This window comes from Centropristis striata, chromosome 5, assembly GCF_030273125.1.
Source record: "Centropristis striata isolate RG_2023a ecotype Rhode Island chromosome 5, C.striata_1.0, whole genome shotgun sequence".
NCBI classification, from domain to species: Eukaryota; Metazoa; Chordata; class Actinopteri; order Perciformes; family Serranidae; genus Centropristis; species Centropristis striata.
In genome coordinates, this window is record NC_081521.1 from 14,775,786 (window position 1) to 14,796,356 (window position 20,571).

The following is a 20,571-nucleotide window of genomic DNA, read 5'->3' on the forward strand; positions in this document are numbered from 1 at the left end:
CAGCTGCTCTTCAAGTTTGTAAGGCAACTTTATTCAAGCTGGTACCATATATACAACAATACTTTGCTGATGGGGCTGGACAACATTATTAATGGACTACATTCAAATGCCATTCACTCAACATTTTCAGTTCAAATATCACCATGTCATCCAAGAACTGTTGAAAATGTGTGGAATAATTTCCATATTAAAAATTCCAAGTCAAAGATTTTCATCAAGAGATCTTTAAAAGTATTTCATACATCTATGAATGACTTTACTTTTGAACAGAGAAGCTCAGCTGTCCACTGTTGTGTTTCATTTGGGTAGAGAACCAGTGCATGGACCCTCAGAGAGCATGTCGAGCTGCATTAAACACTTTGAAATGAAACACTTCTTGTCATCTTCATCCATCCATCCATACAGGTTGTGCATTAAAATACCAAGTCTCTTCTACGGTTCAGCTTGCCTTTCTAAAGGTCTCCAGTTCCTGCAGAGGGTGGTGTTAATACAGCAGTCTGTCAGTGTGAACACTGGAGAGCTGTTCTGGTCACCTTCAGGTCCACATGGCTCCAGGTTTTAACCACCATTCTTTCAGCCTTCTCTGACTTTGGCAGCAAGTGCTGAGTTCTCCTGTCGAATGGCCTTGTAGTCGTCCAGGATCCTCTCCAGGTTAGCCACAGTTTTACTGCCATTTTCTGTCTCAATCTGTGGACAATTTTAACACGACAATGAGAAATGTCTTGCGATATATATGAAATACTTGACATTTTGACATTTTTCATTTGCATGTGCGAGTACAGTGATTCAGGTTTGGTTAGCTAACCTCTGACAGAAGTAAACAAGTGCACCCAGCATTACAAGCTAGCTGTGTTGCCATTAAAATTTAAGCCAAATTTGTGATGAAAATGTTGCATTAAAGAGAATGTAAATAAGGGAGGTTTCCATCGACTGGTTTAGAGAGAATAAACAAAGCTGCACAAATGTTCTTTGGTCAGAAGATGGCAGTGTAATGTATTGATGCAACTTGTGCCACCACGAGAGAAAATGAAGAGAAGACACCAGCAGAAAATGTGCATAAAAAGTTTAGGGCACATTTTTGACAGTTTTATCCAATTTTGGTGTTTCCATCAAGCTTTTCTCAAGCTAATCTTCAAAAATGTAAGATATCTTTAGATAGCTGAATAAAAATTGGCTTTATGGATTGTGTTATTCTGGCCTGTTTGTATTTGAATATTTGTGCATACTGAGGTCCTTAAACAGTCTGGGAATACATTTGGTATCACTGGAAAGTTGAGACTCTGGTGGATTCAGTGAGCTAACCTTGTTAATGTGTGATGTGTTAATGTGTCTTTTTTTGCCATTTTGTGTCTTTTTTTTTAGTCATTTTGTGTCTTTTTTGGTAATTGTTTTTCTTTTTTTGGGTCATTTTGTTTCTTTTTTTGGTCATTTTGTGTCTTTTTTGGTCATTTTGTGTCTTTTTTGGTCATTTTGGGGGGTTTTTTGGTCAATTTGTGTCCTTTTTCGGTCATTTTGTTGCTTTTTTTTTGGTCATTTTGTGTATTTTCTGGTCATTTTGTGTCTTTTTTGGTCATTTGTTTACTTTTTTTGGTCATTTTGTTTCTTTTTTGGGTGATCTCAACTGTGCATGTGAGATTGTGTTCAGTGAGCGGGGGTCGCGGACAACATGCATGTTAAATTGGGGGTCGCGACTCAAAAAGGTTGAGAACTACTGCTCTATGGTACCAGGCTGAGCCCATCCTACAGCTGATGATGCTGATCTTCTCATCTGATTCTAAGAGTGGATGACGTGAAAATCCTACCTGCTCCTCTAGATCTCGAATCTCTCTCAAGATTGTCCCGGTGTCCTCAATGGTTTGGATCAATTGACTGCAGTTCTAAAGAAAAATGCAAGATAAACAGATGAAATGTAACACTTTTTCTAATAATAAGAGATAAGATGAAATGTAAGAAAGGTAGACGTACTTCATGCAGGGCAGCCAGGTACTTGTAGGATTTGCGGACAGATTCGTCTTTTTTTGCATCCTTCAAATAAGAAACATTAATTAATGCATTATAAAACACATACATGTACTGTAGAATGTAAATACCCATAACAAAAAATCCTCAGGATTCAAAGCACACATACTGGTTCTGCAAAGACCTGCCCACCTTAATGACATTAATTCACTTCAATGAAGCCCATATAGATGAAGCAATCATGCAGTCTACATGATGCTCAAGAAATAATTGTTTGAATTTATTTGCTTTCTCTTGGCACCAGCATGTAACCATGACGAAATGAACATGAAACAAACACCCTAAGAACATTCACATCATTGACTATTACATTTTTAAAAATATTAGACAGTAAGTATTCAAGTCGCTGTTGTTTGAGATACAGTTAGACGTTACTCTCTTTAATTAAGGCTCTTCACACTCAAACAATACAGAACTCTCAACACCCACACAGGATAAATTAATTAAAAGGTGCAATAAAACGGACATGTGCAATACAATTGATATGTGCAAAACACTCAATTTACCTCATGTATAAATTATAGCATTTTAAGTAGCCATTTATTTATTTTTATACTTATTTATTACACCACATGTCCTTGTTCTTGTCCTTGTTTAGCTCGGTATTTTTTTAAATGTTTTTACTCATGTTGTTTTGTGTTATGATTGTGATAACTATGCACCTTATGCAGTGGCACTTTCAATTTCGTTGTATAGTGAACTATATAATGACAATAAAGACTATTTGATTTGATTTGATTTGAATACAACTGAATGTACATCTAAAAAAAAAAAAAAAAACTCAAGCATGGTACCTTAAAGACCAATTCGTCAGTCACAGCAAAGGTCCTGTCCAGTTTTCCTGTCAGGCTGTTGATCTCCTTCTGCAGCTCCTTGGTGTCTGATAGAATCTGCAGGAACAGTGTTGATGTTACAGCTGAAACAAAAGCTTACATCCACTCATGGATTCATGTGACTGGGCCAGTATGCTGCTGTGCAGAGAGCTTTGTCATAAATGATGAGGCCTGACAGTCCGCTTCAGTCTGCTTACAAACTGGATCATTACAACTGGCTCTACGTTATCTTGCTTGCTTTATGTATCAGTGATTTCCTGTTATGTCTTAATTTGTTTCGTACCTTTGTAATTTCCTCCTTCTGTTTCTTGATGTTGCTGACGATCTCTAGAATCCTCTGAGTGTATGCTGACCGAGACACGTCCTGGGGAAGATTTTCTAACTCCGTTACCTACGATGGAAAAGGACAGGCACAACACAAACAGTCAAACACGCGATTAGTAGTTGACTGAGGAGATGTTAACAGTGACTTCCAATGGCTCCATTCACAGCCTTTTATTATTACAGATTACACCTTTAAATCTCAACCCAGCTGTTTCCATCAATCCTCTTGGTACATTGCGGGGCAGGAACCCTTCATATGCCGTTTTTACTTTGATTAGAGATCACTTTAAAACATCAACTCGACTGAGCTTCACACTCCAGTTTGCAGAAACGCTACATACAGTTTTTTTTTACTCACTAGACAGTTACTACTCAATTAGTAGTTGAGCAGCAGGACAAACCTGTGCTTACAACAGTAACATAGAGTAGAAAATATCAACTAAAAGTTCTTAGCTAGCTTTCAAAAGAAAGAGGTCATTTAGTCCATTACCAGTTGTTTGTAGATTTCTTCCTTCTTCTTGGCCTCCTCCGTCGACACACGGATTTTGTCATGAAGAGACTTGATTTCAGAGAGCTTTCTGGATGACTCCAGCTGAGGAAAATGGACACAAATGATGAGATTCGAAAGTATTTTACCCTAACAACAAATGTGTTGTAAAGCTCCACTTACATCTTGGTTGCTGCAGATTTCTTTGAGCCTGCGATGCTCGTCGATGAGAGGAGCTCGGTGTTTCTCCCACTGAGCAGCCAGGTTCACCACCCGCTTGGCACTGGCCTCCACCAGAGCCTGGAGGAGAAACGGGAACAATTTCTCCATTAAATCTGAAGTCCTGCTCACTCGAACGCCAGGTCTTCTCATAGATCTCACGCAGCCCTCCTACCTGAAGCTTCAGCTGGTTGTTCTCTGAGTCGGGCAACAGGTCGATTGTTTTCTTCTTCACCTGCATCTTCACCTCTTTTTCAGAGTTCCCCAGCTCTCTCTGCTTCAACTCATCCAAAACCTGCACCGAAACATGTCACACATGAAAAACAATAATCATTTATTTCTTCCTTTATTTATTTATTTTTTTAAACTTTATTTTTTCCAGTCAATAAAAACACATACAGAAACATACAAAAACACAAGGGGGGGGTAAACACTACTTTGTCACATAGAGATGCCATTTTGTCCATCTTACAACATATAGCTCTGTTTTGATTCTAAGACTGTGGGTCATTTGTTCCATTGATCGAATTTCTTCTACAATGTCCAGCCAGTGGTTCAGTCCAGGAGGGTCGGTTCTCAGCCAACTTCTTGTGATGGCTTTCTTAGCCATTACTTAGAACAGGTATACGTCTTCTTCTTCTACCTATTACATTATCTGCTATCAGTCCTAGATATATACACCGTGGATCATTAGGGATATTATACCCCAAAATTTCACCCATAGCTCTTAAAACCCCTTCCCAAAACAATTGTATTTTCTCACATGACCAAAATATATGAGAATGGTTGGCATTCAGTTGCCCACAATTTCTCCCTCAATGTTGTTGTTGGCCTAATTGTTTATTTTTGATTTTGGGTGTAATAAAAAACCGGGTTAAATTTTTCCAACCAAACTCCCTCCATTTTTTAGAACTTGTTGAAGTATGTTGAGTCTGAAATATCTTCTGCCAATCGCTCCCAAACAACTCAATATCGAATTCTTTTTCCCATTTCACTTTTATATACTCTGTATTTCTCCCCTGTTGTTTCAATAGGCCCTTGTACAGTTCCTACAATTCAATGTCAATACCTCTATCACAACATTCCCTTCCAATGAGATTTCCTTTTTAATTTCTGTCTCATAAAAGTGTCTTAATTGAAGGAATCTGAATAGATCTCCATTTTCCAGTCCAAACTATTTTTTAAGTTGTCTAAATGATTTAAAATGTTGCAAATCTACCAGAGTACATGCAGCTGTTAATCCTTTGTCTCTCCACTTTTCAAAATCTTATCTAACATCCCTGGTCTGAACCTGGAGGAATGAGAAGGCCATATCAACAGCTTACAGTCTCCTGTTAACTTATACTTTTCATTTCTGCCTTTATTGAAGCCCACGTCAACTCCATATTACTCTGAATGCATCAGTGTTAACTCCTTTCTCACAAAACAATGTTTCTCCCAATCCTAGCAATCCCCTCCCGCCCACTCTACACCTAGCTGTGGCAGGTTGGCAGCTCGTTGGATGAAGGACAACATCACAGTCCGGCTGTTCCTCATCAGAGTCCAGAGTGTGATGACAAAGGAAGTCATCTGCTCTATAGACAGACTCTTAGAGCTAATTTTTGATTTGTGATGTAGAAATCTACCGGTAATTGATTTATACCATGGTCTGGGTGAATGACTCTCTTTTACAGAAGTTTTATTGAATCTGTTTTAACCTTTTGTATTGTTGCATGGTTTGGAAACCTGAACCTGTCCAACAAGAATCGCCTTGGTAGGCTGGTCAGTACTGCTGGAAGGATTTCAGGAAGAGGGCAGGATGGCGTTATGTCCCTGTATAACAGACAGGTCCTGAGGAAGGCTAACGCCATTATGGATTGTCCTGATCACCCTCTTCGGAATGAATTTGAGCTCTTGCCCTCAGGCCGTTGTCTTAGGGCCCCTAGGTGGAGGACTAAAAGACTCCAGGTCTCATTTATACCAACTGCCATTTATTTAACTAATAGAAAGTAGCCCTCAAATTGCTCATCTTCATAAGTCTGCTTCTTGCACATCGCACTTTTTACCTATACTAGGTAGTAACTCTCCATTTAGGGGTATCAGCTCTGCAACAAACATGTGTCAGTGATTTTATATATGCGTATGGCGTTTCTTTGACTGTGTTTTATTAGATATTTATTGGGTCTTATTATGTTATCATTGTGTACTTTGTCTTGTATCGTTGTGTACCCTGTCTTGTGTGTCCTGCCGCAAAACAAATCTCCCTTTAAAGGGACTAATAAAAGTGATTCTGATTCTGATTGGCTGAAGGGTCACATGGGTGGCCATTAGCTTTTGATATACGGACACCCATGTAAGTCCTCAAGTAGTTCCAGTTCAACAGTCTATTCACTGTTCCTAATGAATGCCCTGCAGCTGGTATCTAAGATAGTCTCTATCTTTTCTGGCCTATAAAACTCTTCTGGCCGTGCCATCAGCTGGCCTCAAACTCCTCCACTTTAGAAAAAAAATTCCCCAAAAATCGGAATATCTTATTCCAACACTGAGTGTCATCATCTTCTGAGCACCACAAGATGACGCTCGTAACACAAGCTGCAAGAAGGGCTGTAATGTTAGGGGTGAAATTAACTGGTTAAGTGTCCACTGGCTAAACTGTCCAGTGTTAAGTGAAAAAGGTGTGTCTAAAAACAAGATAAAAACAGTAAATTTGAGGGAAATTATCTTGCTGCATGGAGAGATAATTTCACTTGACGAGATTTCTTAAATTAAGATTGTTAAATTTATAAATAAGCATGTTGAACACTTAAAATAAGAAATAACTCTTAAAACACGATAAATTATGTAACACTTCTAAATCTAAAGTGTTTTTTTATCTCGGTAAGAAACAAATAATTTGCTTAATAACTCTGCTTAGGCCAGTTCATCGCTGCTTGCAACATGCTTATTTCTAGATTTAACAATCTTAATTTAAGAAATCTTGTCAAGTGAAATTATCTGTCCATGCAGCAAGATAATTTCCCTCAGATTTAGTGTTTTTATCTTGTTTTTAGGTACCCCATTTTAGCAGTGTAGTTATCTCATGAAAAGTTGAGTATGCCCTAGGTTAGATCTGAAAAAGGTAACATTAACTGAGTGTATGTGTGTTTACTAGCCATTAGAGAGACCATCTCACTCTTCAGGCTGAAATCATAATTTTCTTCATTACATTTTTTTATTGATTTGGAGTAGTCTACTGCAGTGATTCCCAACCTTTTTCTTGAGGGACCCACATTTTTACCACTGCAAACTTTGTTGCAAATTTACAAGATTAAATTGGCAAATCTACAAGAAAAAAAGTTGAGAAAAAGCAACTTTTTTCTCGCAGATTCACCACTTTAAATCTCATATATCTGCACATTTTTTCTCGTAGATTTGCCACTTTAATCTTGTAAATTTTTTTCTCAAAATATTATCCCCCTCCTCCTGGTCCGTATGTTTTTTTACACATTCTGGCTGTATGTAATATCCTCCAATAGGGTTGAAATTTGGAATTCGCAAGTATTTCAATGAGTGCCCTATTAAGGGTTAAGAGGTAAAATTTACACTTATATGCTAAATTACTTTTGAAAAAGCAGACATTCAAACTTGCATGAAGCCTTGCCATGTGTTGTGAGCTTGTATTGCACCCTGAAAAAATGCATGTATTATAGGCTGGACATAAAGTGGCTGTAGTTTTTCGTTTGTTTTGTTGTGGCACCATTCCTTTAATTGATGATCTTTGCAGAAAATGTTAGAGTGGACTGTTACACCTCAATAGATGGTCTTTGAAAAAATGTCTAAAGAAAACACTAGAGTGTGCTGTCTTGTGAATCGTAGAAGATCTTCGTACCCATTGTCCGCAACATGCTCCGGTAAAAGAACCAAGCTTTTAAGTAAATAAAGTTGCCAAGAGAGAAGACTTTGAGTCATCATTGCATGGGTGCAACACTTGTAGATTTACTTTTTTCCAAATTTATAGGTATAGATGTATATATTTAACCCATTAGATTTATTACACCCCTTAAAATCAAGAGGGCTTCGCAACCCCCCGTAGATCTTTGGCGCCCCCCTAGGGGGGTCGGGCCTCCCCGGTTGGGAATCACTGGTCTACTGGACTTAAATGAGTCCTCAGCTGGTCACAGCCGGAGCTAATGAAATACTCTACCCAAAAATATCAAATTATCAATTCAATTCTGGAGACCAACATTGTCAAAATCAAAGTGGAATCCAGTGACGTGAGAATACAGATTCATTTTGGAACCAGGCTTGCCTTACAGTCAATAAAAGTTTATAGTGCACAGTTAAATATGTTATGTTATGTAATGCATTGCCTGCACTACTCTAAGAGATGTCTACACCAGAAGATCCTTCACATGTTCGGGTCTACCTACTGGGATACAATATTCAAAGTTTTATCAAAGTCCCTCCATTTAAATCTTCAGCCTAATGCCTGGATGTTCATCTCTGATTTCAACCTGCTTTGCTCATCCGTTTGTTTTTTTCTCTTCATTCAACATCCTCGTAGATTTTATTCATCTTGTATAGAATTCTTGTGTTATGAATACTGGACGCTGCAGTGTAGTTTGTTCAGTATTTTGGGGGGGATTTAGATGTAATGACAGAGGGCAAAAAAGAGAAATTATATTTAAAGTGTCTGTGTTGTGTTTGTTTTTGAGAATAAACATATTATATCAGAAACAGCTAATGTTCAGCCCTGAAGTGTGTGTTTCAGTTCATGTGCGGATACAGAGTCGAAAGACCAAATCCAGAATTATGATTATGATATAAACATAATGGCATTACAACAGTCTTCCACATACAATACCCACGTTTTCTGCCTTCTGAGAGAAAACTCACCGTAAGTGAAGAAGCATTAGCTTACAGGAAGTAAATCAAGTCATTAGTTTTCTAGGAGTGTGTGTGTGTGTGTGTGTGTGTGTGTGTGTGTGTTACCTGTGTGTTAGTGACTCTCATGTGCTTCATGTCTGCTGCTAGCTGGTCCACATCACTACAGAGCTGCTGGAACTGCTGCTGGAGTGAAAGCTGCTCCTCCTGCTGACGGAGCTGGATGTCACTCTCTGACTGAGGCCCAGAGGGGAGGGGGGGGCTGCTTCCTGCTGGCGCCTGCTGCACGAACACACACAGCAGTTACAGAGCATTACATCAAACTCTTTCTGCAGAGGCATTTGTTTGAAACCATGTTGGATTTTTGCCTTGTGGTTGCAGACCTCACCTGTGTGAAGGTGAACTTCTGTGTGTGGATGAAGTGGGAGCCCTTGGTCAGGACTTGGTCAGAAGGGGCGGAGCCTCTGAAGGCCTGCAGGAGCTCAGACAGGTCAGAGGTGGAGCGAGGACCACCAAAAGCACTTTCAGCAGAGGGCAGGGCAGCAGATCGCAGTTGCTCCTCGATGCGTTTACGTAGGCGGCTCAGCTTCCTGGAGCGATACTCCTGTTCAACAACAGATTCACTCATTAACCCTCTGAGTCATTTTTTTGCCCTCTATGTACCACATAAAATTTTTTTTTACTATTTGGTATCCAATTTTCTCACTTTAACCTACTTTATCAACATGTTGAGTTGAAACTACTATTCACTACAATAAAACCCCCAAATATGCTCAGTGATCTGTTTTGGAACTTGAAAATGTAAACATAGAAAAAAAAATATAGACGTATAAAAAGGTAAAATTTAAATATAATAAAACTATATACAAAAAACTTCCATAAAAACATGTATATTTTCCTTGTTAGGAAGAGCTACACTAACACTCGAATATTTCTGTACTATCAAATTAAAACTATCATATATTTGGTTTAACATGACCTAGGAATGTCAAACAAAAATTGGGAGAAAGTTTCAGGTCTGTACTTTGGGGTGAAGTTGATAGCAGTGCTCCATGTGACCTATTTTTTTTGTTAAACGTCACATGATCATTACAGCACAATCATATTCCCCAGATGGTTAAGAGTTTAGAAGCGCATTCTGGAGGATCCAACGTGCCAACACGTGGCAAACACTGTCACCTTTGACGTTTGTTTAGTCCCCTTTTCACTTTTCGTTGCCTCCGCTTGTCAGTTGCAGAAGGAATCAAAAGTAGGCTTAACAAAACCAAAAAGCTACTAATAAAAGTCTTTATTTTTACTGAATAACATCACCCCTTCCCTATTCTCAAATATCAAGCATATACTTGCCTATCCCAGAGTAACAAGTTGTTATAATATCGATACAGTGTTTCAACAGTAAAATAAAGAAATAGTCCTGTGAGAAAGTAGTCTTTTTTGCTAGCTAGTTTTCTTTCGATCACACTGTTCTTTTGGCTGTCCTGGCTGACCAGGAGACAGCTTAGCAATATATGTACTGCTGCTATAAACACATATTAGAATATAGCTGATAACGTAATACATTGTTTGTAAGTTTTATGTTTGAGAAAGTAGCTCTCTCGGTGCCTATTTACAACTGGTTATGGTGACTTTAGCACCATTAAACGCTTGATGCCATATCGAGCGCCGTCTGCAAAGAATCAACAAGCTCTGAGTTTAGTGTGCAGCCACTATAAACTGTGTGACGGTTTACTTGTGGTGTGAGGCGAGACAGAAGCCCCTGGCTGTTCCACTCGTTGTCCCACTCCTGAGCAGCACTCAGCTCAGCTGTGTGCTGCTCTAGTATGGACGCCACCACAGAGGCATGATGGCAAAGCTGGGCAGTCACAGGAGGAAGAATGTCTCGCTGGTAGTCCTCCACCTCTGAAACCACAACACACACACACACACACACACACACACACACATTAATACTCACTGATTCCACAAGAGTCTCAGCTTTCCAGTGATCCAATTTATGCAATTCGCAGACTGTTTAGGGACCCCAGGATGCAGAAATATTAAATTATAATGCATGGGGAAAGCTGAAGGGCCTTTGCCCTAAACTACATAGGATGAGCATAAAGTGGGCATGTCTGCATCTTGAGGTCAGAGGTCAAAGGACCCCATCAAAAATCACCATGTCAGTTTTTACCTCACCAAATTTTGCCTATTTTTAAACAAACAGGAAATTGTGAATTATTATTTATCAGGAAAGTTACTGCAAATGTTGATGTTTTTGACCATAATTAACTCTGAGGTACAACAGAGTAACAGGAACTCATCAGATCAACTGAAGTAATGCAGGATTAACTCTGTGCAGAGGGAGGTCTACCTTTCAGCTGCTTCTTTCCTTTACTGCAGCGGGGCAAACTGAGAGGCTGGGCGTGGAAGCTGTGGATTGCTCCTGGACTCTAAACAGAGAGGAAAAAAAAGATAACATGTCAGAAAACAGAAAATTGGGCAGATGAGCAGCTCTTTCACCGTTGGTTTAAAGGCTGCTGTCACTTTATAAATATCAGCTGTTTACTGGGTGAGTCCGGATCAGAACTCTCTCCATCCTTCACTTTTTTTTTTTTTCTAATATTTTTATCCCATGATTTTTGTAACCCATTTTATCACCCAGTTTGTCCTATCTATCTTGATCCTGGGCACTACCTCGTCTCTGTCGGTCTGGGGAGGGCCCTGAACTGAGCACATGCTTCCTCCGATACATGTGGAGTTGCGGACCGCTTCTTGACACCTGACAGGGGGAGATTCCCCGGTGGGACGTAGTGCGTGGGAGGATCACATTATTCCCACTGGTTCCTCTCCCCCCCGTCAGGCGCCCCGACCAATGCATGTTTTTGTGAGAGGTCCCTGTAAGGGGATCCTCAGGGGACACGGGGAGAACATGCAAACTCCACACAGAAAGGCCCTTTTGCCGACACCGACCAGCTCTACGGACACCGGAGACATGGAGCTGGGGACACGCCTCCAATGCCCACAGCATCCTGGCGGAAATCGAACCCAGGACCTTCTAGCTGTGAGGCGAGAGCGCTACCAACTGCGCCACCGTGCCCCCTTCATCCTTCACTCTTACTGGGGATTTCCACCGGGCGCGTTACAGCAGCAGCACGGCTCCACCGCGGTTTTGCTGCGTCTTCTGCCCGGCGTCAATTCACACCGGGCGCGTTAGTAGCGTCACGTCAGCTTAGCGAGCCGGTCGTATACACGCGAGATAACGAGATCACGCGATAATCCTGACCATACGGGAGACCGCGAGATCCCGTGATAAACTCTAAACTCTATTTATACAGTCTATGGATAAACTGTGTGTATAAAGTAAACAACGACGACAACAACAACCAACAGCTTACTTTGCTTCTCTGACGTGAAAGATCTGTTGATCTGACCATCTATCCTTATAAAAACAACATGTTATGTCATAAATGATTGTATGATGTTCCACTTCAACAATCAGTCTCTTGTCGTCCGTGTCGCCGATCCTCTGAGACCCTTTGATTGATTGATTGCTAATCTGGTGCCCCGGTCATAACATAATGTTCATGTGAAGTAGTTTTAGGCTGCATGAACTGCGTATTGTGTTTTATTTTGAAAGGGGGCGGAAGTGTTTTACGCTGATTCTGAGTCGGACTTCCTGTCTGGTGCGATCTGCTCTGTTGAGATTTACGCGATTTGGCAGCGTCTCGCGGAGAAATAGAAGTCCTACCTAATGCTCGCGTAGAGACGCTGCTGAGACGTCGCTGTAACGTTACGCAGCGCGCCCGGTGGAAATGCTCTCATTGATTAGAGTGTTACCTATTTGCAACGCCGAACGCGACGCTGACGTGACGCTGCCGTAATGCGCCCGGTGGAAATCAAGCTTAATTCTCTGCTCCTATGTTTGATATTCCTGGTATTCCTTTACTGAAAGCACCACCAGCCCATTTATTGTACAACTGAATAATCCTTACATTACATATTCCCAGCATGCACAGAGCTCCTCATTGTTTTTACATTTTTAAGGCAGATTTACAGGTAAAACAAATTGATGAAACAGTTTAGAAATGGGTCAGGCATTATGTAAGCACGATAATTCATCCAAATATGACTGGAACAGCCACCAGCGACCCTGCTGCTGATAGACTTGAGACATTAAAGCTTCTTTCAGACATCAAAATGCAACTTTAAAGAGTTTACTTGTGTTTCACCATGCAGTGGCAGTCTGCAGTTTAGAGGCAGCCAGGGCACAGCCAGTTGAGCTTTGATTGCAGCAGCGATGGCTTTCTGGAGGACCACAGATTTACCTACAGAAAGAGATGACAGCTTTAGATGCACCATATGGATGACTGATCAATAAGTGCCAAGTCCTCACAAAATGCCTTGTCATGCAAACATCTATTACTGCTTCTTAACCCTCTGCACCCCATTATTCTACTGGAAATGTCTTGGCAATGTTGTTTCCTGTGAACTTTAATGATTGAATCTCCATCTTTAGGTTTAGCAGATGACAATGAGCATCACAGGGGCTCCACAAGGCACTGTTCTGGCTCCATTCCTGTTCACAGCAGACTTCAAATACAACTCTGAGTCCTGCCACATCCACAAATACTGGGACGACACTGCTATTGTGGCGTGTATCAGGAATGGACAGGAATCGGAATATAGGGATCTGATAAAAGTCTTCAGTGACTGGAGTCACAAGAACTATCTCCTCCTGAACACCTCAAAGACTAAGGAAATGATCATAGATTTCTGCAGGTTCAAGCCCCCCCTTCAGCCAGTGAATACCTGTGGGGTGGACATGGAGGCGGTGCCAAGTCATAAGTATCTAGGTGTATACCTGGATATACGCCCTCTACAAAAAGGGGCAGAGCCGCCTCTTTTTCTTCTCGAAGCTCAGATCTCTGGACATCTGTAGTAAGATGCTGCAGATGTTTTATCAGTCTGTGGTGGTAGTGTGTTGTTTTATGCTGCAGTCTGCTGGGGAGGCAGCATCACACACAGAGATGATCAGACTGGTCTAAAGAGCTGGTTCTGTGGTTGGAGCCAGGTTGGACACACTGGAGGACTTTGAATTAAAATTGGTTACTAATAGTTGCAAATTGAGTGATTCGCCTAATCAGTTGATTATCAGCAGAAAATCTGATAATGGTTGTAATTTTCTGAGTGAAACGTATGCCCTTAGAATCCACAGAATCTGTTCTATGAGACGCACAAGTGACGGACATCAAAAATGCCCTAACATATTTCCAGTGGTGGTTTGCCTCGACGCCAGAGGTCGATGATCAATTTATTGATTACATCATCAGATATGCGGCCATATGTCTTGGACAACGGGGCGAAGAGAGGAGCAGAGTTGTCAACGGACCAACACCTGCTAGGAAGTTAGATCAGATGGTGGTGAAAGGCTGCCAGACAGACCTGGTAAAGACTTTCTGTTGACCTCAAGGAAGTTCTGGCAACCTGTTAGCGCCCAATCAGAATGCAGGTCTGACAGGCAGGCTATGTTGACCACATTCACGAACCCTTCATGGGTCAATGAAACTGACCACACCAGCTTGCCATAGAGCCTTCTGCATGACTGACAGCTGACATGCTGCGATGAAGGTATTGCTTCATTTCGAGCGCAGATGCTTGTCTTCAATGTCTCAGAGTGTATTGTCACTGCTGTAACTGAACCTAGATCTGGTCTGTATTTGCATAAAGTTAAAGTGAGGCTGCACAGCCTAAAGCAGCCAGCACAAGAAACCTTTGACCAAGTTGTTAAACCAGGTGATGTTGTTCTAAAATTAAATCAAATTCAGCAGTAGCACTGGTAATTTCTCGTTGAAAACGATTTCTTGGAAAAGGGACCAGCAGAGAATCAGAACCGAGCAACTTTATGAGCAAGTGGCCAGAGTAATGCAGCACTGCGGCCTCAGTTGGTTTCACTTTTGTCCTTTAAAAAACATACATTGTCTACTATAAAGTACATTTCTGTCCATGCCAACCAGGTTTTGTTGACTGATCGCCCCTTGTCTAGCTGCCATCTTTGTTTGGGTAAAGTGGGATCAAATTGTACTTTTCAAATTACAGTTTTGTTTTTGAAGTTGTTTATAATAAAGGAGTGCTTGACTTGATCAAAAGGCTTACTATAGAGAAGCTACAAGCCAGGATTATATTATCTTATGGCACAAATAACAACACATGTAACAATTTAACAATAAATGTTTCTTTCTTCCTCTCTGAGGAGAGGTGCATGAAACTGTGTGTGACATAGTCAGACTGGTGTTTTCTGTACCTGTTGGCTGGTCTGAGACCTCTGCACTTTCTCTGGGAAGCTTCTCCACCAGGAACATGAGAAGGGAGCGGATCTCGGGCTCATTGCTGTACAGAAAGGTCTGGTAACCTATCTCTCCTTTATAACCAATGTCCTGGAAACCAACAGTTTGACATGTTAGCAATACTGCAATGATTTAATTGAGCTCTAAAAATAAAATACATTTCAAATGTCCTACTGCTACTTTCTGGTGAATGCAAGTAGAGTCCCTGATCCTGGGACATCTAGGGAAACTCTGGAGAAGTTCCTCAATGTTTCACAAAGCAATGGATGAGAAGGAGAGGAGATAATTGGATCTTCTTCAAAAATGTACAAACAAAAAGTCTACTGATTTAATGACATTAAAAGGAAATTGAGGGGATTTAACATATGTCTGTAACTCATTCCAAACCGGTAAATTTCCAAATAAAATGAAAATAACTAGTGATGCCTGATGTACAAAACTGGGAATATAAAACACTTCAAACTACAGAACTCTCTCTTTACTTCCACAATTTTCCAAAATACTTTCCACGAACAATAGATTGGACACATTCTGAGAAAAGCACAAATTACTCAGAGCAGTCAATACGGATACAGATCAACATCACTTGCAATAATATAATCAACAGAGGAAATCACAACCGCTATAGATATGGGGTATATATTGATATCAAATAAGCTTTTGACACAATCAGTCACAAAATATCAAACTAGAAAGGTATGGCATCAGGGGTACTGTATTAGATTGTGTTAAAAGTTATTTAAGAGACAACAATTTGTGAAGTGCTGCTCATCATGTTTGGACATTGATTGTGGTATCCCCCAGGGGTGAGTGTTGGGCCCATACATTGTTTATTCTATATAAATATGCCATATGTAAAGCTTCCAATCTATAGAAGTTAGTATTGTTTGCTGATGATACAATTTTTTTTCTCAAATTCTCCAAAAACCATTGGAAGATATCACTAAAGAAATTAGCTAATTAGCTAAACATGGTTCAATAGAAACAAATGATCATTCAACTTAAATATATTAAAAATAATATAAAATATACATTTACAAATGTATTGGCTTATGTATGTGTATGTTCAAACTAATAGGGACACTTATTTTTACAGTCTATGTAATGCACTGATTTCTAGCAAAATAATTAATCGAAAAAGGAGAGAATGACTAAACAAGAGGCCCTGTGGTGTTGCCTTTGTTTATGTTTGGCTGTCAGCATGGTTTTCTATTTGTTTTTTAAGATAAATAAAGTACTCATAACAAATGCAAGTGCCATGCACTCACATTGTCCTCGCTCTACAGCTGTCAGACTTAGTAGTGACAAACAAGAACAAGAACAAACATCCTCCAATTGTCGCTCATGTCAAACAAGTAGACCAGGTGTGTCCAAACTATTCCAGAAAGGACCATGTGACTGCAGGTTTTTCTTCCAACCAAGCAGATGTAGGCATGCATCAGGCCCAAGTCATTTAATCAACAGATCTCAGGGTTCAAACAGCTGATCAGTTGAATCAGGTGTGTTCTTGATTGGTTGTGACAAAAATCGGCAGCAGCTGTATGAGAGTTTGGACATGCCTGCAGTAGACAGTAGGGCATAGATAATGAAAAGCAAAGGAGCGATGCCCATCTAGCATAAAACATTGGTTAAAGTGCTGATATGATGTCAAGATATTGAGAGATTATATCACTTTACTGCTAGAGAAAACCCAAAAACACATGCCCTTTGGATTTTTAATTAACTATAGTAATATTGTAAAGTAACGGATTACTTTCAAACAAGTGTGACTAGTAATATGAAATGCATCAAAATTGCAGTCAACCTCGGGGAACCACTAAAATCTCCCAAAAAAGAAAAAGAAAAAAGAAATAACATTAAACAACAACAAAAATCGGTATCTGTATGGCCCCAGAATTTTACAATTGATGCATCCCTAGTTGATGGTAATGGTTAAAAACCAATGCAGAGAAGAAGCCTCCTACCTGGCAGGCCTGTGCCAGGCTCATGCCCACCCTGAAGCGGGCAGACATGCCTGGAGGCAGGGAGGTGGGCAGGGCGCTGCCGAGGCCGGGATCGATTACCCGGATACATCTGACCACCGCCTCCACGAGAAGTTCACTGCTGAACTTCTTCACGCTGTCAGTCTCCTCACTTAGATCTCTGTGGACCACAAATGAAATATTTTCGTAATCTTACTTTCAGTCAAACAACTAGTTCAAACATATTCAAAGCGAGCTTCCACCCTTTGGAAGAAACCTGCCAACGTTAATTATCAATTAATTGATTAATCGCTATGTTTTTATAAACACTCCAGTATGTATGTACATGCATGCATGGGCAAAATAAAAGATATATATACAGTACTGTGAAAAAGCCTGTTTTGATAACGGACTCTTTTATTTTGTAAGGACGAAAAGAGACTTCCTGTCGATAGTAAAACTAACTCAGTGAGATTAAACTGTAAAGATAACTTCAAGGAGTTAGATGTTTTATGTTTTAGCCCCTGAAGAGGCATGAGGTTAGTTTGCACAGTAATCTTCATATTTAAATGTTTTTTGTGTTTAAATACCGGTAAGTATTGGATCAAATTAAACTCAGTAATTCATGCTAGCAAAGTTTGATACAGTAAGCTTGTTTTGCTCAAATTCCTGTGTGTTTTATAATTGTTATTGCAGCTTTCAGTTTGCAAACTGTGGCTTTATCCAACTTAAATCTCAGCTCATTGGCTGATTGACGTACGGCCACAGAACTGAACGCTGGGCGTGTTTCAGTTCAGTGATACTGATACCAATCAGAGATAAAGTTAAGATTAAAATATACACAGATCGATTAAAAATCACACGTGATCGACCAAATTCTTAACGAGCATTAATCGATCATCGATTCATTATTCTCATCCCTACTTCCTCCTCTGTGATCATGTGATGACCTAACGCAGCTCATGAAGGGATTCTGTCTGAGCATGTAACAACCACCAAACTAAACATGAGTCAGCTAAACTCTCTTTTTAACAACATGGTGAAGTTGTAGATGTACAGAGCTGTAAATAAACGCTAATAAAGCGCTGTTGATACTTACGTGCCGACTTGTTTGAGGGCGTGAATCAAAATCTTGTCAACTTCTTCCATCGCTGAAGCTTCTCTGTAGATATATTAGCTAACAGACTGGGTTATGGCAGAGCATCTGATGCTAGTGTTCCGTGTTAACATGAAGTTAGCTGATGATAGTGTGATTCCCAGGGATGAGAGCAGGCTTCATCTTATCTAAGCTAACTTAAACTAACGTTAGCTACTTCTTCATTAGCTGCTCGCCTCTTCTAACTTCCCCGACAACAAAGCATTGGCAGTCTCCGCTGTGTTTAAAGCGCCTTACTACAGGTATACTTTCAGTACAATTAAATATTATCAAGCTTTCCCTACAAACTGAACCTGACCAGAGATATCTGCTACTAACCAACAAATCTGACATTTGTGTCTTGTTCAGTGTGGAAATGAAGTAATAACGGAACAGAGCTGCGGCATTCTGGGAAGCAGAGTTTCATCTCGACTCGCTGTCGGAGAGAACAAGAGGAAGCTGAGTATTATAGAAATACATTTCCCAGCATGCTTCACAAGAGGGAATCTCATGACCGGAAAGGTGCTGGTGGTGCTACATCCCAGCCACCGAAGGTATGATGACCCGCCCTCATTTGCTCTAATCTGCGTCTGATTGGCTTACCTGATATTCTGACCCAAACCTCAACCAATCACACGCCTCGTGCTGCCCTCGGATATGGGCTGTCAGATGTGTGATTCTGTACACCAGTTGATCTTAGTATCTTCTATAAGTGAAACTTATGTTTTTTCCTAACTGGGAAAGAAACTTGAACAGCATACAAATTGTTTATTTACAACATCCTGAAATATTTTAGACATTATTTAGATTTGATGTACAACTGGCTGTTGACATGTTTATTTTTTCTTGCCCACACTTGATCATATTTATCTGAACTTGTAAAATGTATTGCTGTTTTGGATATGAACTCTGCTTGAGTGTGTGACAAGGCATCATCTTATGGGTGATTAAAGTAAAAAGATGAAAATTAAGTAACAGATGGCAGCATTATGTGTGGTGAGGACACACATGATTTATACCAACAAACACACACCCTCCACTCACTCACTAATGTCTACCACTGATTAGTTCATTTCTAATTATTAAGATATTTGTTGGATGGAAAAAAAAGACAATGACACAGGACTACACACACACACACACACACACACACACACACACAAACAAACAAACCGTACACACACTCACACTCACACACACACACACACACACACACACACACACACACACACACACACACACACACACACACCACACACACACACACACATTGTAAATAACACTACCTACAAATGGCATGCTCTAGGTATAGAAAACAATGTGTCAATCTATAAACTGACATGAGGTGAGGAACGATGTGTCACAATCCTCTCTGCTGCTCTCCTGATAATAAGCTTAGAAACATTCTGAACTTGTATTCTGTTATTAGATTGTTATAATAACTTGTTATTAGAGCTTCAGGGAATATGTATCTTGTCCCTTTGTTCAACTTCTTCTAGTGTGAGCTTATTAAATGCTTTATCTTCCCCAACACTGTGTTTTGTTGCTGCTGTTTTTAATGAAGGCCACATGGAGAACTTTGCTCTTGTAATGCGAGAGCAGCACTTACTCAAAATGATTATGATCTAATATTATTCTATTAAGAATTAATAAATCTATAATAATAATAATATTATACTGCCACTGCACCATATTTACCTATTTATTTATCTTGTGTTTTTAAGTGTCCTTGTCCTATTCTTATTTTTGTTTTTTCTACCTCAGTATTTTATTCCATTGTATCCTTTTTGTCTTTGTAGTAACATACATAGTACTGTAAATCATTCATGCACATCCAGACCTTCCTCTCTGTCTGGCCTCATAGTTTCATCTACATCACAGCCAATATCATCTCTTGCAATGCAGCGAGGAAAGTATCTCCTCGAGTTACCAATCCACCCTCTGCAGGACTCTGCTGTGATGTCATCACATGTCATCCCCTCCCCCCCTGCACCCTCACCCCTCTTCCACGAGGCTGACCTTCCATTTCGTTGTCACAGTGTTGTAGAAATGGTCCACTCTTTGTCCTGCTTGCTTCATATATGTTGTAAAGTGTTTATGGGATTCAGCTCTGAGTGATTGCAGAGAAGTGGCTTATCATTGGTTGCAACTAATGCTTCACACAGCCCTTCTCCTCAGTGAAAGCGTGAGGTTCACCTGAGAGAAATTGTTCAATTTAGGAGACATTTTCAGGGGGGAAAAAATATTTTAAAATCAAATTATAAAATTATAACATTTGCTTGACAGATTTTGACCAGTAGTTCAACATTTTTGTATGTAATGACTCAAGCAATGAAATGAGGACTATTAGTTTTATATGGAATGACTATCCAGCATTCACAAGTATAGTTAATTTTGACTGACATGACATAAGCAAATAATAATGTTA

At 40.0% G+C, this 20,571-nt stretch overlaps 1 protein-coding gene across 2 annotated transcripts; it reads right to left on the minus strand.

The window, feature by feature from the left end:
- Positions 1–9: 9 nt before the first annotated feature.
- Positions 10–18,583, minus strand: ccdc22 (coiled-coil domain containing 22). Of its 2 annotated transcripts, none has more exons than XM_059332995.1 (16): positions 18,108–18,583; positions 17,012–17,189; positions 15,005–15,137; positions 12,922–13,028; positions 11,075–11,153; positions 10,454–10,623; positions 9,113–9,328; positions 8,833–9,003; positions 4,058–4,177; positions 3,847–3,963; positions 3,667–3,768; positions 3,136–3,243; positions 2,814–2,909; positions 1,966–2,025; positions 1,803–1,877; positions 10–687 (listed from the first exon to the last, which is right to left on the minus strand). In XM_059332995.1, exons 1-16 carry the CDS (start codon positions 18,155–18,157, stop codon positions 574–576), a joined length of 1,896 nt encoding a protein of 631 aa, XP_059188978.1. In that variant the 5' UTR covers positions 18,158–18,583; the 3' UTR covers positions 10–573. The 2 variants fall into 2 exon arrangements, with proteins under 2 accessions (XP_059188978.1, XP_059188977.1); XM_059332994.1 differs by having other exon boundaries at positions 8,833–9,006; positions 18,108–18,582.
- Positions 18,584–20,571: the final 1,988 nt, after the last annotated feature.